The following is a 20,508-nucleotide window of genomic DNA, read 5'->3' as shown; positions in this document are numbered from 1 at the left end:
GGAAGGAGATGGATGGATAGACATAAAAGAAAAGAGAAAAGGGGCAAAGAGGGGACGATCTGGAGGAGGGAGAAGGGGAGGACAAGATGAAGTAAGAGCAGCAACCAACAAATTAATCTTTTGTTTCCCCTTTTCTCCTTCTCAGTGGATTCATTCGTCTCCTCTGTCAGCAGTGTTTATCTCCTATCCCTGCCCTCGATCAGTCCTATCTCCTCTGAATGACCCGTTTTTCCTGCTCATCCTCTCCTGTTTTGAATTTCTTCACCACTCTTTGCTCTATTTCCATCTCCAGGCATGGCTGACAGAGATTCATGAATACGCCCAGCAGGATGTGGTCGTCATGCTCCTGGGCAACAAGGTGAGACCTTGTTGCCAACACTGGGAGATAGATGGACAGATGGACTCATAGAGGGTGGGAAGAAGGGATCACAGGAGGTATAGTAGGGCCTTGAGCCAGAGAGTAATGGATATGCACAAAAGCAGAGGAAAAGCAGATTATTTCATTTTTTATAGAAATGATTTTCCAATGTCACAATTTTTCAGTAGTTACATCATTATACCAGAACAAATCAAAACAATGCACATTATTAAAGCTTAACTAATCAATAGTTCACATTAATACCAGCAACTAATCAAGTCGCTTTGAGCGTGACAGTGGTTGCTCATATTGATGAATGGAAAGATTTACAGCTTTAGCTTTTTAGCATTGTTTGATTTTTAGCCTTCAAATTTATGGTTTTAGTATCTGGAGGTGCTGTACACAGTGGAACACTGGAACACTTAACAACTAGCAAAGCTAAACATTTAACATAACCAGCCAGACAAATAAAATGTTTTGCTCAGGAGTTAGTGGCAACAGTGGAAGCTTCAAGAAGAGTTAGTTAATATATTCATATTCTTTCTTCTGCAGTCACACAAGAGAAAACAGTAGTTGCAGACTGTAACATGACCAAAATGATTCTAACTACGTGCAGTTAGCTTGTGATCTCACTGGTTTGAAATGGTTGCTCTGAAGAAACAATGCACAGTCTGTTGCAGGCTTCAAACTGACTTTGGTGTGTCAAAGCAGCAATAAAATGGCAATAGGATGGAGTCAGTCTGCAATAAGTCTGTTTGTCATTGAATGTGGTCACGTTGGCAGTTACCCTCAATCTGTTTAAACCATTAACTTTGATAAACTGACAAGAATTACAAATCTGTTACCAACTAAATGCACAAAAATTCCCATTAAACAGAAATTCACATTAACTACTTACATTTAGAGTCTAGACAGAACATCATAGATTTGAAACAAGAATTCATAAATTCTTCCACAAATAGTAATGTAGTTGCTGCAGGGTAGCAATTTAACTGCAATATGCGCACAGCAACCTTGTGATTATAAAGTGATATAACCAGAACACAGCCTGTTTAATCAACCTTATTGCAAAGACATGCATTACAGATGGGTTGTGCTTATCGGCGCAAACTGACTCAGATTGCAACGTATAAATTAGATGGCAGTTATTTGCAAACCTTGGCTAATCTGTCTTAGAGGGATTTCAGTCAATCTGAGTCAGACAGGTTGCCTCCCACTCCTGCCTCGTATCTAAAAGTGATCACTCTGAGGTTGATGGTTGCATCATCAACATCTGGGCAACCAGTTATTAGCTGCAAGGACTTGCAGTGAGCCACCAACAGCAAAAACACCCAAACAACTACCAATTTTTTGCTAAATTGCAAGCTTATTGTCCTGTTTTTACTGTAGCGTGACCAAGGCTTACATTAGTCACAATCCTAAATTAATGCCAAGTATCTTTTTCTGTTCAGTATCTAATTGTTCAGTAACATACTTGCTGTAGACTTAGTTTTTAGACAGTAAATTCCACTTTTATCAGCTGTATTTACAATAATAGCATTTTATGTAAACCCTAGAATAATTAAGCTAGCAGAAAGCTAGCTACTAGCCAATATTGAAAGTCGAATATTATATATTAAATAGCCATGATGTTGCTAAAAAATAAAAGAATATAATGTAAATAAAAGCTTTATGTTCAGAGATGTGTATTCACACAATTAATAAACCTAATTTTTCTTCCAGTTAGGTCATTGTGTTCTCATACCGACTTGCTAATATGGTAACTAGATTAGCAGAGCTAACGAAATAGCAACAGTCCTAAATAAATTGTGCTTGTTATAGAGTTGCTAGCTTCAAGCATCTAAAACGAGGAGGGTCACAGTCTCTTTATTTTTTATGCTTATTAAAAAACATATTTTGTCATTAGGACCAACTACACTAAAGACACTGTGAGAAGAATACAAGTGACAGTTTCTGATTCTGTGCTGTCTGTCCCATATGTTCTAGGCTGACGTGACACATGACAGGGTGGTGAAGCGAGAAGAGGGGGAGAAACTGGCAAAGGTGAGCTTTCTATAACACAAACTTGTGCCCATACACATAGCACACATAACGTTTGACACATGTAACAAGAATAAAAAAATACTTACTATACTTAATCCGCTCATGCAGCAAAGTTGACCCTGAAATTCTCTCCCCCTACCCCCACCCCATATGGCTTGTGCGTCTTGATTAGTGTGTGCAATTATGTATTCATACAGGCACATAATGTTGTTATTGTTTGGAATAAATGACGGGGGCTTGCTAACTTAATTTTCCAGGCCGTTTCGCTCAGATAAGCTCTGAGAGGCGTGTTAGAGAAGGCTAAATATGAAGTGGTATGGAGTAGTGTGGCAGACGCACAGCAGCTGTCAAGGTAACAAACTCAGCAGGAATATTGAGATATTCACACGTACACGGAATGAGATTGCTTCACCTGGGAGCATCTCTCATCGACCACATTCTGCGTTCTCGCTCTTTTTCCAAATTACAACAAAATGACAAGAAAATTAGTTTTGAAAGCCAGGAACCTCAGAAGCCATCGCAAGTATTTTTGAAATATTAGTATTGATCATCTCTCCCCAGGTGTTATAAACCCCTCGGCACGAATATGCTTCCAATCTTAAATTAATCATAAGTCAAATTTTTCTGCAATTTAGGTCGTTATGTCCTCACAGTAAAAGACAGACAAGTGGCATGGCCACACACACACACACACACACACACACACACCTGACAAGATATTTTTCTGTATGCAGGAATTTGGAGTGCCGTTTATGGAGACAAGTGCAAAATCTGGACTGAATGTCGAGCTGGCGTTCACTGCTGTGGCCAGGTGAGTCTCAGCACAACAGCACAAATATTAGATCCCAGAGGGAGATTAGATGTGATCATAAAGCAAGCATATGCAACTTAAGGAGTAACGTTTTCTCATTTGACTACACCAGGGGTCGGCAACCTGCGGCTCTTTAGTCCTTTTAGTGCGGCTGCGCGTGGTTTGGGAAAATAAATTATTTTTTTTAAGTAATTAGCTGAAGTGTATTTTATTGTTAGCTCTTTTTTTTAACTTGTAGTTCTAAATTGGAAGATTATTGTGATATTAAAATATAAAAATAAAATTATATTCTATTATTTTTTTAATTGTTCAAAATAAGCGTCACACTTGCGGAAGCCGATATACCCTCCGAAACGCCGTTACCTTTATCAAGACTTTCAACCCCAGGTAAGCGAATTATGTCAGCAGCTGTTCTCCACCGTGAACTATGTTAAAAACAACCACCGCTCACGCCTCACAGATGACAGCTTACAGTCCTCCGTAAAGATGAAAGTGACTTCGTACAGCCCCGATTTGCAGACGCTGTGCACAGAAGATCAGGAGCGGAAGTCACATTGTAAACATATCACGACAGACCCGACAATGTTTGCATGATGCTCAGGTGCGTCCGCCTCCCATACAGCGGCGCTGCAGACCACGCCCCGCCACACACATTAACCAGGTAAAATACATATTTAGGCTGAATTTTGCAAATATCTATTTTTCATTTTTTAGAAGCATAGTGCTTTTTTTCCAATTATTTTTTTTAAAAGTCAGGTCAAGGCTCCAAAAGCCCAAAAGCAATATAAGGGTGGCGGCTCACAACAGTTTTTGTTTGCTACATGGATCGATTAGTTCAGCTGGGTGTCTTTCCTTTTGTTATATTTCTTTAAGAGTTCAAAATGTGTTAATTACATAAATAAAATGTAATTTTCTCTGTAGCACTTCATGGATTTAAGCAACACGCCTTAGTTGTTTACACAAAGCATAAAGGTAAAAAACAATATATGCAGTGTTATCTTCATTTTAGATGTCAAAAAGTATTTGCGGCTCCCAGTGTTTTCTTTTGCGTGGAAATCGCGTCCAAGTGGCTCTTTGGGTGTTAAAGGCTGCAGACCCCTGGACTACACTAAGTGGTTTTCCATTTTAAGTTTTGCCCAAATTTGGCTGATTTAGAAAGCATTTGCTGCGTAACTGATGTTACTGAGTTACTTTGACTTTTTTCAGACTGCTCTTAATAGCACCGAGTTTAGCTCCAATTCTACCCAAAGCACTTAGACCTTTTAGACCCAGGATTTCTTGATTTTAATGCAAGCGAGTAAGGCCTTTTGTTGCATCACTTTCCACCTGATTCTAAAGATGGACAAAAATTATCTATTTATGAAAAGGAGACACCTTTTTAACATCACATGTCAGTGTTTGACCATACAAGAAAATACTACAGTCTGCCAAGTGCCATTTATTCTTAAAAGCAAACAGCTTTTTCATGTAAAGAAAGGAACATGATTTAAGTCATACGTTAGAAATTGGGCAATTGAGACTATGGTTGAAAAGACGTGAGCAGTATCAGCAAAATCGATTCAAAATGCCTGAAATACTAGACGTAAAGTAAATGCAATACAAGCTACTGCTAAGATTGATCACAGTATAACTAAATGGGTAAAACAACTGAAATAAAAGGGCACTTATTCTACTCTTATTGAGCAATCATGATCAGTTTTTCAAACTGACTGATTGAAATTAAACACGATCATGTTTTTTGGCCAATCAGATACAGTGTTACAGTCTTTAGTGTTAAAGGCCGTCCCTACAAATTAGGGTAAGATAAATTTTAATTTTCATCGTACAGAAACTGTATAAAGAGATTTCAAGTGCAAATGTGTTATTAGCACCTGTAAAGTATCAAAATAAATTGCTTAAAGTTGGATCGTGGGACTAGTTAGCTAACTAATTTATGATTAGCAGCTGTAATTCAGAGGTTTCCAAATTACAGGTCAGCATAATCTATCGTCATCCCCAGAGTGTAAGCGCATATACTGTCCCTGGGGTGGCTGTAGCTCAGGAGGTAGAGCAGGTCATCTACTGATCAGAAGGTTAGTGGTTGGAGTAGAAAAGTGCTATATAAGAATCAGTCTATTTAACAATCCACAGGGCTTTACTTGATCAGTATTTTGTTGGGTTCCAGCTTTGATTCGAGTCCAGCTGTGGTGATATCAGTTGATTGTACATGACTTGGTATCCTGTGTATATAAGATCCCATAGATGGATGTCAGAGCACAAACCTAAGTCATCAAGTCCGAGGAATTCTCTGTACAAACCTGAGACAGGATTGCATCGAGGCACCGATTTTGGGAATGGTATCAAAACATTTCTGCAACGCTAAAGGTCCCGATGAGCACAGTGGCCTCTATTTTTCGTAAATGGAAGAAGTTTGGAAGTTTCATATAGGGCATTAATGTTAGAAAATATGGAACAAGTGAAACGCTGTTGTTACAGCCTGGCTCCAAATCTGCAACGTAAATATGGAGACTAACACATTTTGCAAAGATTAGGTTTTATTTTAAATTATATAATATGTTAGCTAACATAGTTGGTTCCACTTAGACAAAGACTGGTGTGCCTCCTCAAAAGCCTGCAAACAGCTGAACGCTCTTGCACTGCCACTGCAAAGAGAATAGGGGTGCAGAGGGTGTAATGCTGGTAATACTTTCTGGATGCACTGCATCCCAAAAAGAACGCAGTCCTTAAGTTAAAGGGGGGTCCAGCCCAGTAGGGGTGGGTTTTTATAATCGATTTATCGATTAAAATCGATTCTGGCTTGGATAACGTAAAATCGATTCATTAAAATCCTGAATCGATTTTTTTAATATAAATTTATTTTGCCTGAAATGCCAGAATCTCTGGTGAAATCTCACAAAATTTCAACAACCACCAAACAGCTAAGACAGTAAATGAGAGCAGGAATACGGATTCTACACAAAGACGTAAACACACAGTGCAACCCGCGGATCAGAATCAGTTAGATGTCGCCTTTCTCACGGTCGGGGCTGAAAGCCGACAGCTCGCTGATTCTGATCTGTCGGCGGGTCCGCGCTTCGTGTTCACGCCCTTTTTGCGCTGATCATAAAGCTGTTCGTTTTATCTCTCTCCAAACAATATTGACCGAACCAGCAGCAAAAGAAGATCCAAACTACGCTTCACATAAACGTCGTCATGTGTTCACTCTGACTGTTACTGTTTTGCTTCGACCACGGTGCACAGCTCTCTCTCTCTCTCCCCCTCTCTCTCTGTACTGTTTCCTGCATTATTCGCTTGCTTGTTACGCACAAGTCTACCGTTGTTTACAGCCTGTCGGCCGACGTTTTTTTCTTTCCGTTTTATATACTTCCGAAAAGAAAACCTAATTTCTGCTGTTCAATACTGAACAAATTTAAACTTTTTAAAATTATGCAAAATGCAAAACGCTTAGCCGTGTCTCTAATAAAACCGCTGTAACTTCAGAGGTAATGTTCATGTGTTGATTAATGGTTTTCTTTTGTTTTTGATCTACTGCAGAATATTTTTATAAAATCCAGGCCAGGAAAATCACCTTCATGTTTTTCTGTGTTTTATCTTCAGCTGCTTTGACACAAAGGCCTCTGCTGTGATGCTGACACCTTTGATAAAGTCTTGCGAGTGTCAGCTTCCTTTTTATAGATACAAAAATATGTAAATGTACTGATCTGAATTATAATATTTCTGACTGTCAAAATTTCCCAGATTCAAATCGAAGTGAATTGAATCGAATCGAATTAAATCGAATCGTGGATCGAATCAATTCGGGACCTTGTGAATCGGAATTGAATCGATTCTAGAAATCAGTGACGATACCCAGCCCTACAGCCCAGTACTAGGATGATGTAACTAATGAAACAGGCAGAGAATGTATGGTGAGTGAATTTGTATAATTACTACCATTTAGGATAATATCAATGGAAGATTCAAAAAGAAATGCTGTCATGCAGTGTACATCTGGACAGATGTATCCACGAGAAGTGCCTGACAAATGTTGCTCATTTGTTTTATGAACACATTTTCATGCTATATTTGGAACTAGAAAGCTAAAAAAAGAAATATCTAAACTAAAGCGTTTAGACACAGACACAAACACAAATGACATATTCATCTATAAGATCAGATATAACATGAGTGTCTTTTCTCTTAACATGAACTTTAATAGAAATAAAAACCTTGACAATAGTATTTTGATTGTGTTTCTGACAAATGTGTGGTGTCGGACAGTGTGTGGGAGCTGTTTCACATTTATAGTCTTGTTATGGTAACAGACTGGCAGAGAGGGCTGATGCCAAGAATAGAGTAGCACAGTCTGGCACACAATCACACTGCAAACAGAATATGAAATTAAATATTTTCTCGTTGTTGTCTTCCAGCTCATGTGAACACCTTCTCGGTTTTTTTCATCCCTCTGCTTCTCTCGTCTCTCTCCGAACCCCTCCGTCATCGCTGACTCACCTCATCTCTCATCTCTGCCCTATGCTTTGATTTGTTCCACTCCAGTGAGCCTTTACTTGCACAAAACACAAATTCAAAAGGCAATGAAACCAGGTAACCAAACAGTACATGTTTGGCATTGAGACAGAGTGCAGGAGTGACATCGACAAATGACCCACTGACAGAAGTGATCTATAACATTTTTTGTTTTTGTTATTTATGGCTCCTTCAGCTCTTTTTATTAGTATTACCTAGAGGGGCTCCTCAAGTCACTAATCTGATCTATATTTTTTTGTTGGTTTTGTTTCTTTGGAAAGTCAAAAAACGGTAGAGAAATGACACTTGGTGGTCATCTGTAATTCAGTGTTTATGGCATGGCATTTACAGTTTTTTCTGATTGCTTAAGCACATTTTTTGTAACTATTGGCTATTTTTGCAAAACTCTACACACAAATAAGAAAACCTGTCACCCAATTATCAAAACATTGTAGTTCTCTTGCAAAAGCGAACACAGCTAGATTAACTCTTCACACCTTCGTAAAAATGGTGTTTTCGTATCAAACAGTACACACAAGCCATCATCTACTAAGCACACAATGCGCCAACTGCACACTGATGGTATGAATACAAAACACATCTGGCTTTTGCTTTCTCTGTGCACAAGCTAGGCCATGTCAGTTTGAGCTCATACTTTTGTCATAGGTCTGTAAACATGGAGGGATCCAAACTTCAAGTACTGGTGTTTATTTACACACATCAAAACAAACACAAGTGTTTATTTCCAAGTATAGGATTATTTGCAATCGCCATATTGACTATATGGGTTTCTTGGTCTGCAGTGAACAGGCTTCCTCTGCCCCCAGCATCTGGTCATCTAGCAATTCTGTAAAGTAACAATTTCAGTATTTTTACATCTATGGTATTGTTGTGTTTCTCATTAGCATATGGCAGTGCTACAAATCTTAGTGCAAAGTGACTGTACTAACCGATTCTCATTTCAAAATGTCCTTATGATGCTTGCTACAGTGTAGCGGCTCGAGTTAGGCTGAACCCGTCGACCAGCTTCCCTCAGGGTCATTCCACGGTTGATTACATGGTCCACTATTGTAGCTCTGATGTCATCAGCAATTCTATTTCTTACTCTTCTTACCCTTCCTCTGCCCCCTCCTCGTCCTCTTCCCCCCTCCTCGTCCTCCTCTCCCCCCTCCTCGTCCTCCTCTTGTTCCTCCTTGTCCTTGTCGTCCTCTTCATCCTACTTCTTCACCTCCACGTCCTCTTCCTCGGCCTCCTCTACTTCTCACTCTTCCTGCTCCCTCCATTGTACTCCACACACAGAGCTTACCTGTATTATAGTGCTTGGGCTGATTGCAAAGTGAACTAATTATCTAAAAAAGTTTTTACATGTGACAGTGTGCCAGACAGTTGGCAAAATAGTGTAAATAATAGCCATAAATGTGTATAGTTTTGCTAGGAGTGTGTTGATCATTTGGAAATTGAGTGTAAAGCAGTGAGTTGTGTTTACAGTTCTGCAAAAAGAGTGCTGTGCAGTGGATTGTAGCTACAGGTTTTCAAAGTGTGTGTTACAAAATGGCAAACTGAGTGCAAAGCAGTGTTTGTGCTTTTAGTTTTGCAAACTCAGTGAGTGGTTTTGCTATAAGTATTAATAGTTTTAGAAAATGTGCTATAAGAATCACAGTTAGGGTTTAAGCATTCAGAAAAAACTGTAATAAGAAAACAGTTGTATTTATATAGGATCAAATCACAATAACAGTTGCCTTAGGGAGCTGGACTGCTAATCTGGGCAATTCCCAGTGGGTCAATGTGCTTGTAGGTCGATGGGTCAATATAATTCTTATTTTATGCTTTTGCCGATTATACAGGCCCGCTTGAAGTGCCGCTGCGCACTGGGCCTAACAGCACAGACAGCAGCCCATTGGTTCATGTTTTTTTACGGACGCTGGATTGTCTAATCAAAACTTTTAATACAATTTGACTCACTTAACTATGGAAGCCTGTTTCCGCCACAAAAAAAAGTATCCCTAACTTATTAACTCAAAATTTTGAGAAAAGTAACTCGAATTTTGAGTTAGCTCTGCCAATCAGTCATCTACATGAATGATGTCATTTCCTTGTTACCCAGAAGCTGGAGCCCTCAGCTACAAATGCTACAGCTAAGCTACCAGTATTACAGCCAGTCATGAATGCACAAATTTTCAGCATGGTTTCACAAATGATGAAATCCCTGTGTTATTAGCTGAATCACATGGCGTTACTATCAGCAAACGTACTCTCGAAAGCGTGTACATTGAGTGTACATTCCTCTGCGCCGTATCCTTCCGGGTAACAAGAAAATGACATCATTCACATAGATTACTGATTGGCAGACCTAACTCAAAATTTCGACTTATTAACTCGAAATTTCGAGATATGGATACTTTATTTTGTGTGTGTGGCAGAAACTCTGCACCTTGTGGAGCAGAGCTTAGTGAGGAAGAGGCGGTTGATAAAGATGGACAAATAAAAGTGAAATGATGGAGCTGAAAAGCTGAGAGAGAATTGTATTGTATCTTTATTTATTTCAGACATATACAGAAACAAAAACAATATATACACAAGTACACATACTTGCATTTACAAATATGAATATATATGTAAATACACACACGTATGTGCTCAGATAAAACAAAAAAAGAAAATAAATAAAATAAAATAAAACAGAGTCTAAATGACATGAAATGACAATTATTAGGTCTGAAATGGAGTAGGAAGAAGTATAAAATACTTATTAATCCCTACCCCATGCTCAACATTCTATTGAATCCCACTATTCTCATATTTAATTCGTACTTACATAAAAATGATCGGCTACATAACTGATAGAATAACAAAGAAACTAGAAATAGATGCAGCCTAATGTCTTCAAATTAACCAGCACAGCCAACAGTAGTACCAGCAACAACTACTAACAAGCCCTTGCAATCACAGGAGGCTCCTGTTGCTAGAGCTAGTCGTGAAGAGGTTCACCAGATATTTTTTCTGGATGAGGTGTTGTTGGCCGGATACTTGAAGTGAAACCACCTCTGTGTAATCCCTAAAACACGAGCACAGTGCTCCAAAGCAGGAACATGGGCTCTGTGGGAGTCAGGGTAGAGCATTATTCAGGGGTGAAGAAGAAAAGAGAACAAAATGAATTTATATATATATGAAAATTAGGTTTACTGCACTTTAACCACTTTCAGTGCCTGTTTAGTTCTATTTGAGTCTTTATGTCTCTCTGTCTCAGGGAACTGAAGCACAGGACCATGAAGGAACCCGATGAGCCAAAGTTTCAGCTGCAGGAGTACGTCGACAAAGAAATGAGGACCGCTGGCTGCTGCCGCTCATAGACCACATCCTACTTGTGTGTGTGTGTGTGTGTGTGTATTTGTGCAAGAGAGAAAGACAGTAGGTGCACTCTCTTACACTATGTAATAAGTTTGAGTTGGTGTACCTGGAAATGGCCTGAAATTCTCAATGTTTATATTTCTCTGCGGCCAATACGCTCTCTCTCCCGACCCACCTTCCCTCTGCGACTGTGAATGTAATATAATTCCTGTCTCCAAGCTTGCACATACACATGCATGTCTGCGCACAGACGCCATGTTTGTAATCCCGTTTAATCCATTCTGTGCCAGTTTCCATGAGTGATGTAAATATTTTAAATGTAATTCTAATTTTGTGCTCTGGAAGCTTTGTTGTTTATAGATGCCTGTCTTATTAAAAGAAACTCTACAGACGTAACAAGGCTGAATATTAAATCAGTCTGACTAGAATAACAGAAACCAATTTGTACAAACCACCATTGCACATAATGTAAGCTGTCATTCTGCACTACAGTACATGCTGTTTATGTACAGGATACCATATAATAACGGTTTTAATAACACTGATGTGTCTGTGACCCATTCAAGCTAGCGACCTTTTGTAAACAGTTTAAGTTTGATGTTAGAACTGTGTGATATATTTCTGACATGAATAAACCTCCAGCGGTGATAAATGTATACAACAACACAATCAGCAAAGGACAGCAGACCTACAATGGGACATGAATCTTCCTGAGAAATGATGGAGTTGTTCCAGAAAAATCATTTTCTAGATGTTGATCTGTTTTCAGGAAATTAAAGAAAAGGACAAATGCTTTTTGCAACAAAAAACAACCGCATTTGTGTAAAGTCTGCTGTTAACCTGCATAGCAAAAAGAAAACATTACAAAAAACTGTTGAATATTGTGTGTGAAAAGCGTATTTGCCATCGCATATTTCTTCCCCAAACCTTGAACGGGACCTTACACATATAGTTTTGTGCAAAAGCCTTGATGCACCACTCAATTCTTTACATTTTGTTAGGAAAATGTGAAACAGCTGCAATGATTTATTGAAATGTGTGCAAGGATACATGGAAATATATCAACACATAAGGCAAAAACAGAGTTTGGGAAATTCCCAGCAGCATATTTGATATGACTCTTTCTTGTAATTTCTTTAAATAATCTTCTCTGATAGTTCTTCAGGGTTTTTTTGAAGGACAAATGTTGGCTGCCTTTTGTTCCCACATTGATGATCCCACATTGCTTCAGTGATGTTGAGGCCTGTCCATGACTGATAGCATTCTACTCTGTGTTGTTCTGTCCCAGTATGCCTTTACTGCATGGGCAGCGTGTTTGGGATCATTGACATGCTCAAAAACTAAGCTGTTGCCAATCAGACACTTTCCAGATGAAGTAGCACATGATTGTGGTACTTTTCTTTATTCTTAACTCATAATTCCACCAGTTTTGACAAGGACAGCATCAAGCAATGCAATTGTACCTCTACCCTGACCTCCATAAGTATTGATAATGAAGTTTCAATTTTGGATTATGTCTCCTTAAAACCCATTGCCAGTCCTTTAAATCGACTTCTTTACAGCCACCCTGTTTCTACTAGTGAGTGCAAGTAAGTGCCTGAAGATACAATTTAAAATAAGTTATTTGCTGAGCGATGTCTGTTATGTGTAGACAAAACACTAATTGATCCCTTGAGTTTTGGTGCCTTTCGTTTTTTTTTATCTCTGATTCATAGGTCAGTGTTGGGTGGCTTAACAAACCAAAAAACAGTATTTGTAAATTGCCAATTACAAGGATGGGACTGAAAATAAGTGAACAAGCAGTCCAGAAAAAAATTGGAAATACATTTTGAAACCCGGTTGCTCAAGAACACTTAAAAAAGTGGAAACAAAATATGAAGAAATGAGGAGTGGCTCAAGGCTTTTGAAAAGCTACTGTAAGAACATCTATGAATTAAAATGTAGAGATCTGGAATTGGTCCCGTGTAACTCAGACTCCTCTCATGGAGTTTTATGTATCTTTGTATCATATGTCCAGGTCTTCATCAGCCAAAGGAAATGATCACAGCGACAGACCCAACTTAAAAACAATATATAGATTTTGATGTTTTATTCTATTTATTTATGAAAAACTTAAAAATGTGGTTGCAAGTTTTAAACAGAGATTTTCTTTAGTGAGCCTTTCTGATTAGAAGATACATATCGCTGTTGAGAGAAAAGCTTTTCATTGCCCGTATTTTTTTCCACAAAAACACAACATCATGGGGCCAGATATATAAAACTGAATACTCATGACTAAAGCTATTTGTATGCACAAAGGAAGGTTAGGGAAAATGTGCACATTATTTTTTTTGTCAAATATATAAAACTGTGTTGTTGTTTTTCTTTGTCTTTTTGGGGTTTATTAAAGCTCAATTTTTGCCATTCCTATTCTTACCAATTAGTGGAAGTACACACTCCCTTGTTATGGTATCATTACAACATGAGTAAACAAGAACCACAGCTTTACTAAGTATATAACTGGAAAGGTCATTGGAGAGCGGGAGAAAAGAAATGTGTAATTGTTGATCTCAGGTTCATGATCAGGAGAAAAACTAGTAAGGAAAGAAGCAGTGGAGGCTACTAACTATATAAATTCAAAGAAAAGCACCATGGCAGAAATGCTGTACTACAAGGGCATCAGTTCTTGCCAGAAAAACGCATTTATATGCGGAGCCACATCTTTTTATAGCTCCGACAATTACCATAGGTAATAAAAAAAAGGCTTGGTGAAATTTAGTGCACATCAAATTATTGTCACTGAAGTCTATGAGTAGCGAACTGTTGTGTTATGTGTCAAGTTTCCCTGACCTTTTTCTCCACACTATCACGTGGGGCTCCGCTCTAACACAAACCATACCACTTTATGTGTGGCAAAAACCGTGTACGCGTTTTTTAATGCACACATTCTGTTTATACATCCAGCCCCTGCTTTCATTTTACCACATTGCACAAAATTTTCAAAGCAAAATGAACTTACAGCAGAGTTGTATAATCTAGAACAGTGAACCGCAGGGGAGCGTTTAAATCTTCGAGGACAGCTTGCTTACGTTTTTTCTATTTTCTCTGCAGTTATTGGGAGAAAGCCATTATTTTTCCAGGTGTTTTCTCAAAGATGGTTTCATACAGATTTCTGCCAATGTTGTAAACTCTATCAACTAGTACTATAAAGCATAAGTAAGGATTTTACAGTGAAGCATACATTTTTAGAATGAATCAGTTCTCATGAATTTATTGTTGACTTGTAATCTGTATACTGTATCTTAACTGAGGTTATTTGTATTGTATCGATCTTTTGTGTTGACTAATAAAGAATCTATCATAAAAATGAATGCATTTTTTGTGGATCTTTAGCTCCATCATCTGGTACTAACCTGTGATTACATTTGCTGTAACCAACTGTCTTTACCTGCACCAAGGAGGTTCTGTTTTTGGTAGCATTTTGTGTATTTTTGCAGGTTTTGTTTTGTATTAATTCTGGTAAAGCTTTGTAGGGGTGTAGTGAGGGTGTTAACAAGCCATTAAAAATTGGCTTACATCCACCAAAGTCTTTAAGGTAAACTTATTGATTTATTGGTGAAAAAAAATGACCAAAAAAATGTGGATTACAGTTTACATCCAAATATCATGTCATATTTGACCTCTGACCTCACTGTTACATTTCCCATTTGCCTTTCTCATAATTTCCCTGCAAATTTTTCAGGCTAGAATGAACTATTAACTTTGGGGTAACAGGCTAAAAATACAGTAATAGGTCAGTGAAGGTCCTCATTTAAAGAGTTATCCTTTTTATATTGAGGTTAAACAACAGAAGTGATTAAATATTTCACAAACAAGGTTGTGAAATATTTAAGGTAGGGGTGTCCAACTCCAGGCAGGGCTGGACTGGCCATCAGGCATACCGGGCATTTGCCCGCTGGGCCGCTCGTGATTTTATTATTTGGGCCGATGGGGTTTTATTATTTTTTAACGGTATAAATGAATGGTGGTGGATTGGCCAGTTGGTCATGATCAACTCTGGGCTGGACCAACTACAGCCGAGGTCAAACTTTAAAGTTGAGATGAAAATGCATGTTCCTCTTCAGCTGGAAAGTTGCTAATTCAATCATGAAATTGATCAATGATCAGCTGATCGGCTTTTCTCTCTGCCCCAGAAAGAGGAAACCAGCGGAGGTCGCGCTAAACAACAGCAGCACGTTTAAGCTTGATCAGCTGTTGTTAGTTCTAGTATCAGCTGTAAAGCTGCTGCTCATGATGTCGGTTTGGATATGTGGTGAGAGGGAAACATGAAGATGAAACCAGGAGATGTCCTTACTGAATCATCAGAGCTGAACAGGTGATGGAGCAACAGGTTTACCTTTTAGGTGACATGAATGAGTTGAAGGGAAGTTATGAACTGTTTCTGAGAGTTTCTGTGCAGGGGCGGATCTAGCAAAGTGTTGCCAGGGGCCCAGGTAGGGCATTAACAGGGAAAGGGGGGCACAAAGAAATACTTTTCTTTCTTATTCTCATTTAAAATGTCTCACTTTTAATAAATAATTATCTGAATCTTACAACCAAAGTTTTTATCTGATGTAATATGTATAGAAATCCATTATTATATTCAGTAAATATTAAGTCTAGGTTATACCCTAGTAACTTAGATTATTCTTACTTTTGGGAAGATACCATCTGTGCAGTTTGCAATTCTGTTGAATAAAGATGTTGAATCTATTTAATTACTGGAGAAAAATAATAGATTTCTGTGCATTTGTTTTATACGTGCATTAAATTAAAATTGGTTTTGTCAGTTAAGCATCTTGAGGCAGAGGGTACGGGAGTGGTTCCCTATTTTTTTTTCTTTTCTTTTTTTGCTGGGAGTTGGCAACCCTATTTGTTAGGTATATGTAATTATAAATTAGGTAGTTTTATATTTTTGCTAAGTACTATTTAGAATACCAGAATAGGGAGGATGGTGTAGTTTATTATAAAGGCTTTATGGCTTTTCCTATAATACCTGGTGGGCCGGTCACTAGTCAAAATGCCCGGGCTGATTTTTTCACACCATAAATTTCACACCCCAGCCTTAACTCTCATGGCCCGGTACCAAACAACTCACGAACTGGTACCAGTCCGTGGCCCGGGCGTTGGGGACCGTTGAACTAGAAAACTCACTGGCTGCTTGCTGATTAACCAGGTTGTGTTTGATGGTATTAAACAAAATTTATGTCCCGTTGTATTTTATTAAACTCCGCCGAGGTTACGAGGAGCTTTTCACGGGAACCAAAAACTCAGCCAGTGTGGCTTGGAGGTACAGCAACGGTATGCAACAAGTTATCTCTTATGTGAATAAGTGTAAGGGACAGTACTTTTCTTTCTAGTAGTCCTAAGTCATGTAAGTAAATTTAACGGTGGATGTCCAGGGATTTCCATGGCTGACTGTTCCATTATTTTCTGTATGTTGAGGCAATGCTGGAGAAGATGGGCCTGCAAGGGAAAGTCACTCCTTTGCAGGCAAAAATTGGGACAATTAAAACAAAAAATAAAGTATTTATAATAGTATTCAAATATTATGAATTTTTAAAAATAAATTATTAAAGTTATTTGTGTGAAAATCTTCTGTTACTTTTTTTTGTCATCTACCACTGATTTCCTCTTGTCACAGTCCTGGGTGGGTGACCCAGTCTTTCCTGTTTTACTTTGAAGGTCCGTGACTCAGGTCAGTGTATTCTGTTTTGCTTCCTCTCTGCCTCGTCGTGTTTGATTAGTGTCAGCCATTTCCTCGTGTGTGTATTTATATGGTGTGCTTCCCTTTACTCCTTGTCAGGTAGTCTGCATTACTTTGGCATTTCTCCTGTGTGTCATTCATACTTGCCAACCTTGAGACCTCAGTCAAAGGGGCTGTTGGGGGGGAGTGGTATACATATACATATATATATATACAAAAAAACTTGAATTTTACAATGTTTATTTATTTATTTATTTCAGATAAAATGAGTTAAATGTCACCGTTATTATTGGCTGGCCGGAAACAGCTGGGGTGTCCAAATTCAAATGCAACAACTGGCACAAACCGCTCTGTACATAAGTGAAGGCCTCCGCTGTCTAAGTGGGTCGGGTCCTCCGAAAGCCGGGTAGGTTGGAAGTGAGCGATTGTGAAATTGGACGGTCTAGCCTTCAGAATTACGTCACGAGCCCTCTCGGTGGAGTGAAACTCTGCCGTCAGCTCCTTGCTATCTAAAATATAACCGGGCGCTGGTGTAAATTCTGGACCGTCTCACACTTCTGTTTAATCAGTTTTCTGTTTGACGTTTTTTCAGCTGTGTGAAAACCCGGGAGGAACCCACCCAAGGGATTAATAAAGTTAAATCTAATCTAATAACTGTAATCTCAGCCAAACCGATTTACTCACGAACAAATAAAACACTGAAAAAAGCCAAACACATGTTTAAGTTATCAAAGTGACATATATATCATGTTTAACCTGAGTGGTGAAAGACCGCGGGGGCTTGAAAACGATGTCCTGGGAGTTTGCTGTTCTCGTCGGCTCAGTGTTTACACAGCTACATTCTCGCTTGAAAATATGTTAAACGTTTATTTTGCGACCCAGAAAGAGTAATAAGTAATAAACTAAGTAACTGCCGCCATTGTTGAAAACTGGAATTGGCTCAGCCGCGCTATGAATTCTGTGATATGGTTTTTCAGTTTTGTTGTCCGGGTGGACAATCGGGAAAAGTTCGGGGCAGTAGAATTCGGGATTCTCCCGGAAAAATCGGAGGGTTGGCATGTATGGTGTCATTCCCTCTGTGTCACAGGTTCCCTAGTTTCAGATTCGTTTTCCCATTTTAGGTTTTGTTTGTTCTTTTCTAGTTGTCCCTGCTGTTTATTTGCAACTTCAAATAAAGACATCTACATCCATCTCTATTGTCTGCGTTTTGGGTCTACTGCTCTTGAATCTCCACACCATGACACCTGTGCCTTTAGGATTGCAAGTATCCAGGGTCAGGCAGCTCATTGCTGCTACACAGCCCTGGTTTGTCCTCATGGATGTTAGGACAGAGGGCTTTGACCAGGACTCCAGTCCTGATTGGCTCCATCAATGAGGACGTTCCTAGGGACCAGTTGGGAAATGAAGAACACGATGAGGAAAAGCAGGAGGATGAGGACCAGCTGGTGAAAATAAAAAGTAAGAGAAAAAGGGACAGGGGAGATGAAGTACGTGACTTGATTAGAGAAGATATAAGATTCGAGGGAAATGGATGAAAGAAGAGCAAAGGAAGCACAAGAGTGAATGGACAGGCTATTTGGCTGCATTTTATTTGCATTATTTTTTCCAACTACATAAACCAAAAAAATAAAGATTTTACGTAAGAAAGAACACCATTGAAGAAATCTGGATGAAAATATTGTTTTATCTTCTTTCCAGTCTGGTTTTAGGAAATTGCACAGTACTGTAACTGCTTCCCTAAAAGTTCTCAATTACCTCTATGAAGCCCGGGACGCAAAGAACTGCTGTGCAACTCTTGTTATTGACCTATCAAAAGCCTTTGGCACTGTTGACCATGGTATTTTATGTCAGAGATTTATGGAAATAGGCCTTTCAGACCAAACAGTTGACTGGTTCTATAATTAACTTTCGGACTGTAAGCAGTGCCTGCAGCTCAGTGGTCTCTCTTCTAGTTTTTTGGAGTGCCGCAGGGTTCTGTCCTGGGGCCTACTTTATTTACTGCTTATGTCAATGGTGTGGGACAAAATCTTGTCTTTTTTTCTCAAAATTCTACAAACAATACCCCATAATGAAAATATGAAAAAGTTTTCTTGAAATTCTTGCAAATTGATTAAAAATAAAAATCAGAAATAGAACATTCACACCCTTTGCTCAATACTTTCTTGAAAAACCTTTGGCAGCAAGTACAGTCAAGTCATTTTGAGTATAATTTTGAGTATAATGCCACAAGCTTAGCACACCCATTTTTCAGCAGTTTCTCCCATCTTCTTTGCAGAACCTCTTAAGCTATCAAACTGCCATCTCTTCAGCGATGTTCAGTCGGGTTTAAGTCTTAACCCTTGCCTACTGTCTGAATATTTTACAGGAAAGGGGAAAAAAAGGTAGACTTGGATCCATCATTATAAGATCACAAAAACCTCGGTTGACGGAGGCCACTGGGACCTTCAATGCTGCAGAAATTTTTCTGTACCCTTCTCCAGACCTGTGCCTCGAAACAATCCTGCTTCGGATGGCTATAGACATTTCCTTTAACTTCATGACTTGGGTTGTGCCAACTGTGAGAGCTTGCATAGCCATAAATAGCCTGTATTTGTATAGCGCTTTACTAGTCCCTAAGGACCCCAAAGCACTTTACACATCCAGTCATGAATCATCCATTCACACACAGGTGATGGCAAGCTACATTGTAGCCACAGCCACCCTGGGGCGCACAGAGGCGAGGCTGCCGGACACTGGCGCCACCGGGTCCTCTGACCACCACCAGTAGGCAACAGGTGAAGTGTCTTGCCCAAGGACACGACGACCGAGACTGTCCAAGCTGGGGCTCAAACCGGCAACCTTCTGATTACAAGGCAAACTTCCTACTCTTGGCCTTTCCAAATCATATCCAATCAACTGAATTTACCACAGGTGGACTTCACCTTGTAGAAACATCTGACAGATGATCAATGAAAACAAGATGCACATGAGCTCTATTTGAGTGTAAGGGCAAAGGCTTTGAAGACTTCTTTTTGTTTGAATAACTTTGTAGGAATGTCTGGCATGTATTTCAAGCTGTGAATACATAGCTTACCATATATAGTTCCTCACCCAGTAAAGGGTTAAAGATGCCTTGCACTTCGTTCTGGTTTATCTATGATGCTGCTGTTGACACTGATGATGGAGACAATATTAATATACATTGTGTTCTGTTTACTTTTGCCTAAATCAAGTGTTCTCTCCTGCTGTTACAGTGTCCTTCGTCGCAGGTGGAAAATAGGTTTCCATGCATACGTGATCGGCACGGTTTGGTCAGACAGGCTGTGACTCACACTCTGGCTAATATTTATTCCAATTTCTTTAAAGCATCCCAGTCTGGAACACTATGACAAGGACACACAGAAATATTTTCCCCCCTTCGCTCTTGTTTACTAGATGCGGGGGTGCTTGAAGATGAGCCACTTGAAGCGTGTTGCCCTGACAATATGACCTAAAAAAGTTTTGCCTCATACTATGTCAAGGTGAAATGACCTTAACAAGATAATCTGACTGGCAGGCTTATCTCATAATCATAATAATGTGGTTATTATCTAAAATGGAACCTCTATTTAACAAAAGAATAAAACAGAACATCTACACATCTTGACACCCAATAACATGAACAAGTGTTCAATAATTACAAACTGATTACGCCTTGATGCATTCTCATAATTAAGATTAAGGAGCTGACCTCCCAGC

The 20,508-nt window shown here is 39.0% G+C and overlaps 1 protein-coding gene across 2 annotated transcripts in view; it reads left to right on the top strand.

Moving 5' to 3' along the window:
* Positions 1 to 14,416, top strand: part of LOC146513139 (ras-related protein Rab-26-like) — a 132,037-nt gene extending 117,621 nt beyond the window's left edge. The window contains exons 6-9 of one of the 2 annotated variants that reach the window (XM_085171585.1): positions 293 to 358; positions 2,345 to 2,401; positions 3,136 to 3,212; positions 10,966 to 14,416. In XM_085171585.1, the coding sequence (XP_085027711.1) occupies positions 293 to 358; positions 2,345 to 2,401; positions 3,136 to 3,212; positions 10,966 to 11,068 (303 nt within the window). In that variant the 3' untranslated portion in view covers positions 11,069 to 14,416. Of the gene's footprint in view, positions 1 to 292; positions 359 to 2,344; positions 2,402 to 3,135; positions 3,213 to 7,621; positions 8,067 to 10,965 lie in introns of those variants that run through there. The other variant, XM_085171584.1, reaches the window with a different exon arrangement.
* Positions 14,417 to 20,508: the final 6,092 nt, after the last annotated feature.

The sequence above is a fragment of the Neolamprologus multifasciatus genome, chromosome 8, assembly GCF_963576455.1.
Source record: "Neolamprologus multifasciatus chromosome 8, fNeoMul1.2, whole genome shotgun sequence".
Classification (NCBI taxonomy): Eukaryota; Metazoa; Chordata; class Actinopteri; order Cichliformes; family Cichlidae; genus Neolamprologus; species Neolamprologus multifasciatus.
Note: the sequence above shows the minus strand (reverse complement) of the source record. Positions and strands in the feature narration are given on the sequence as shown.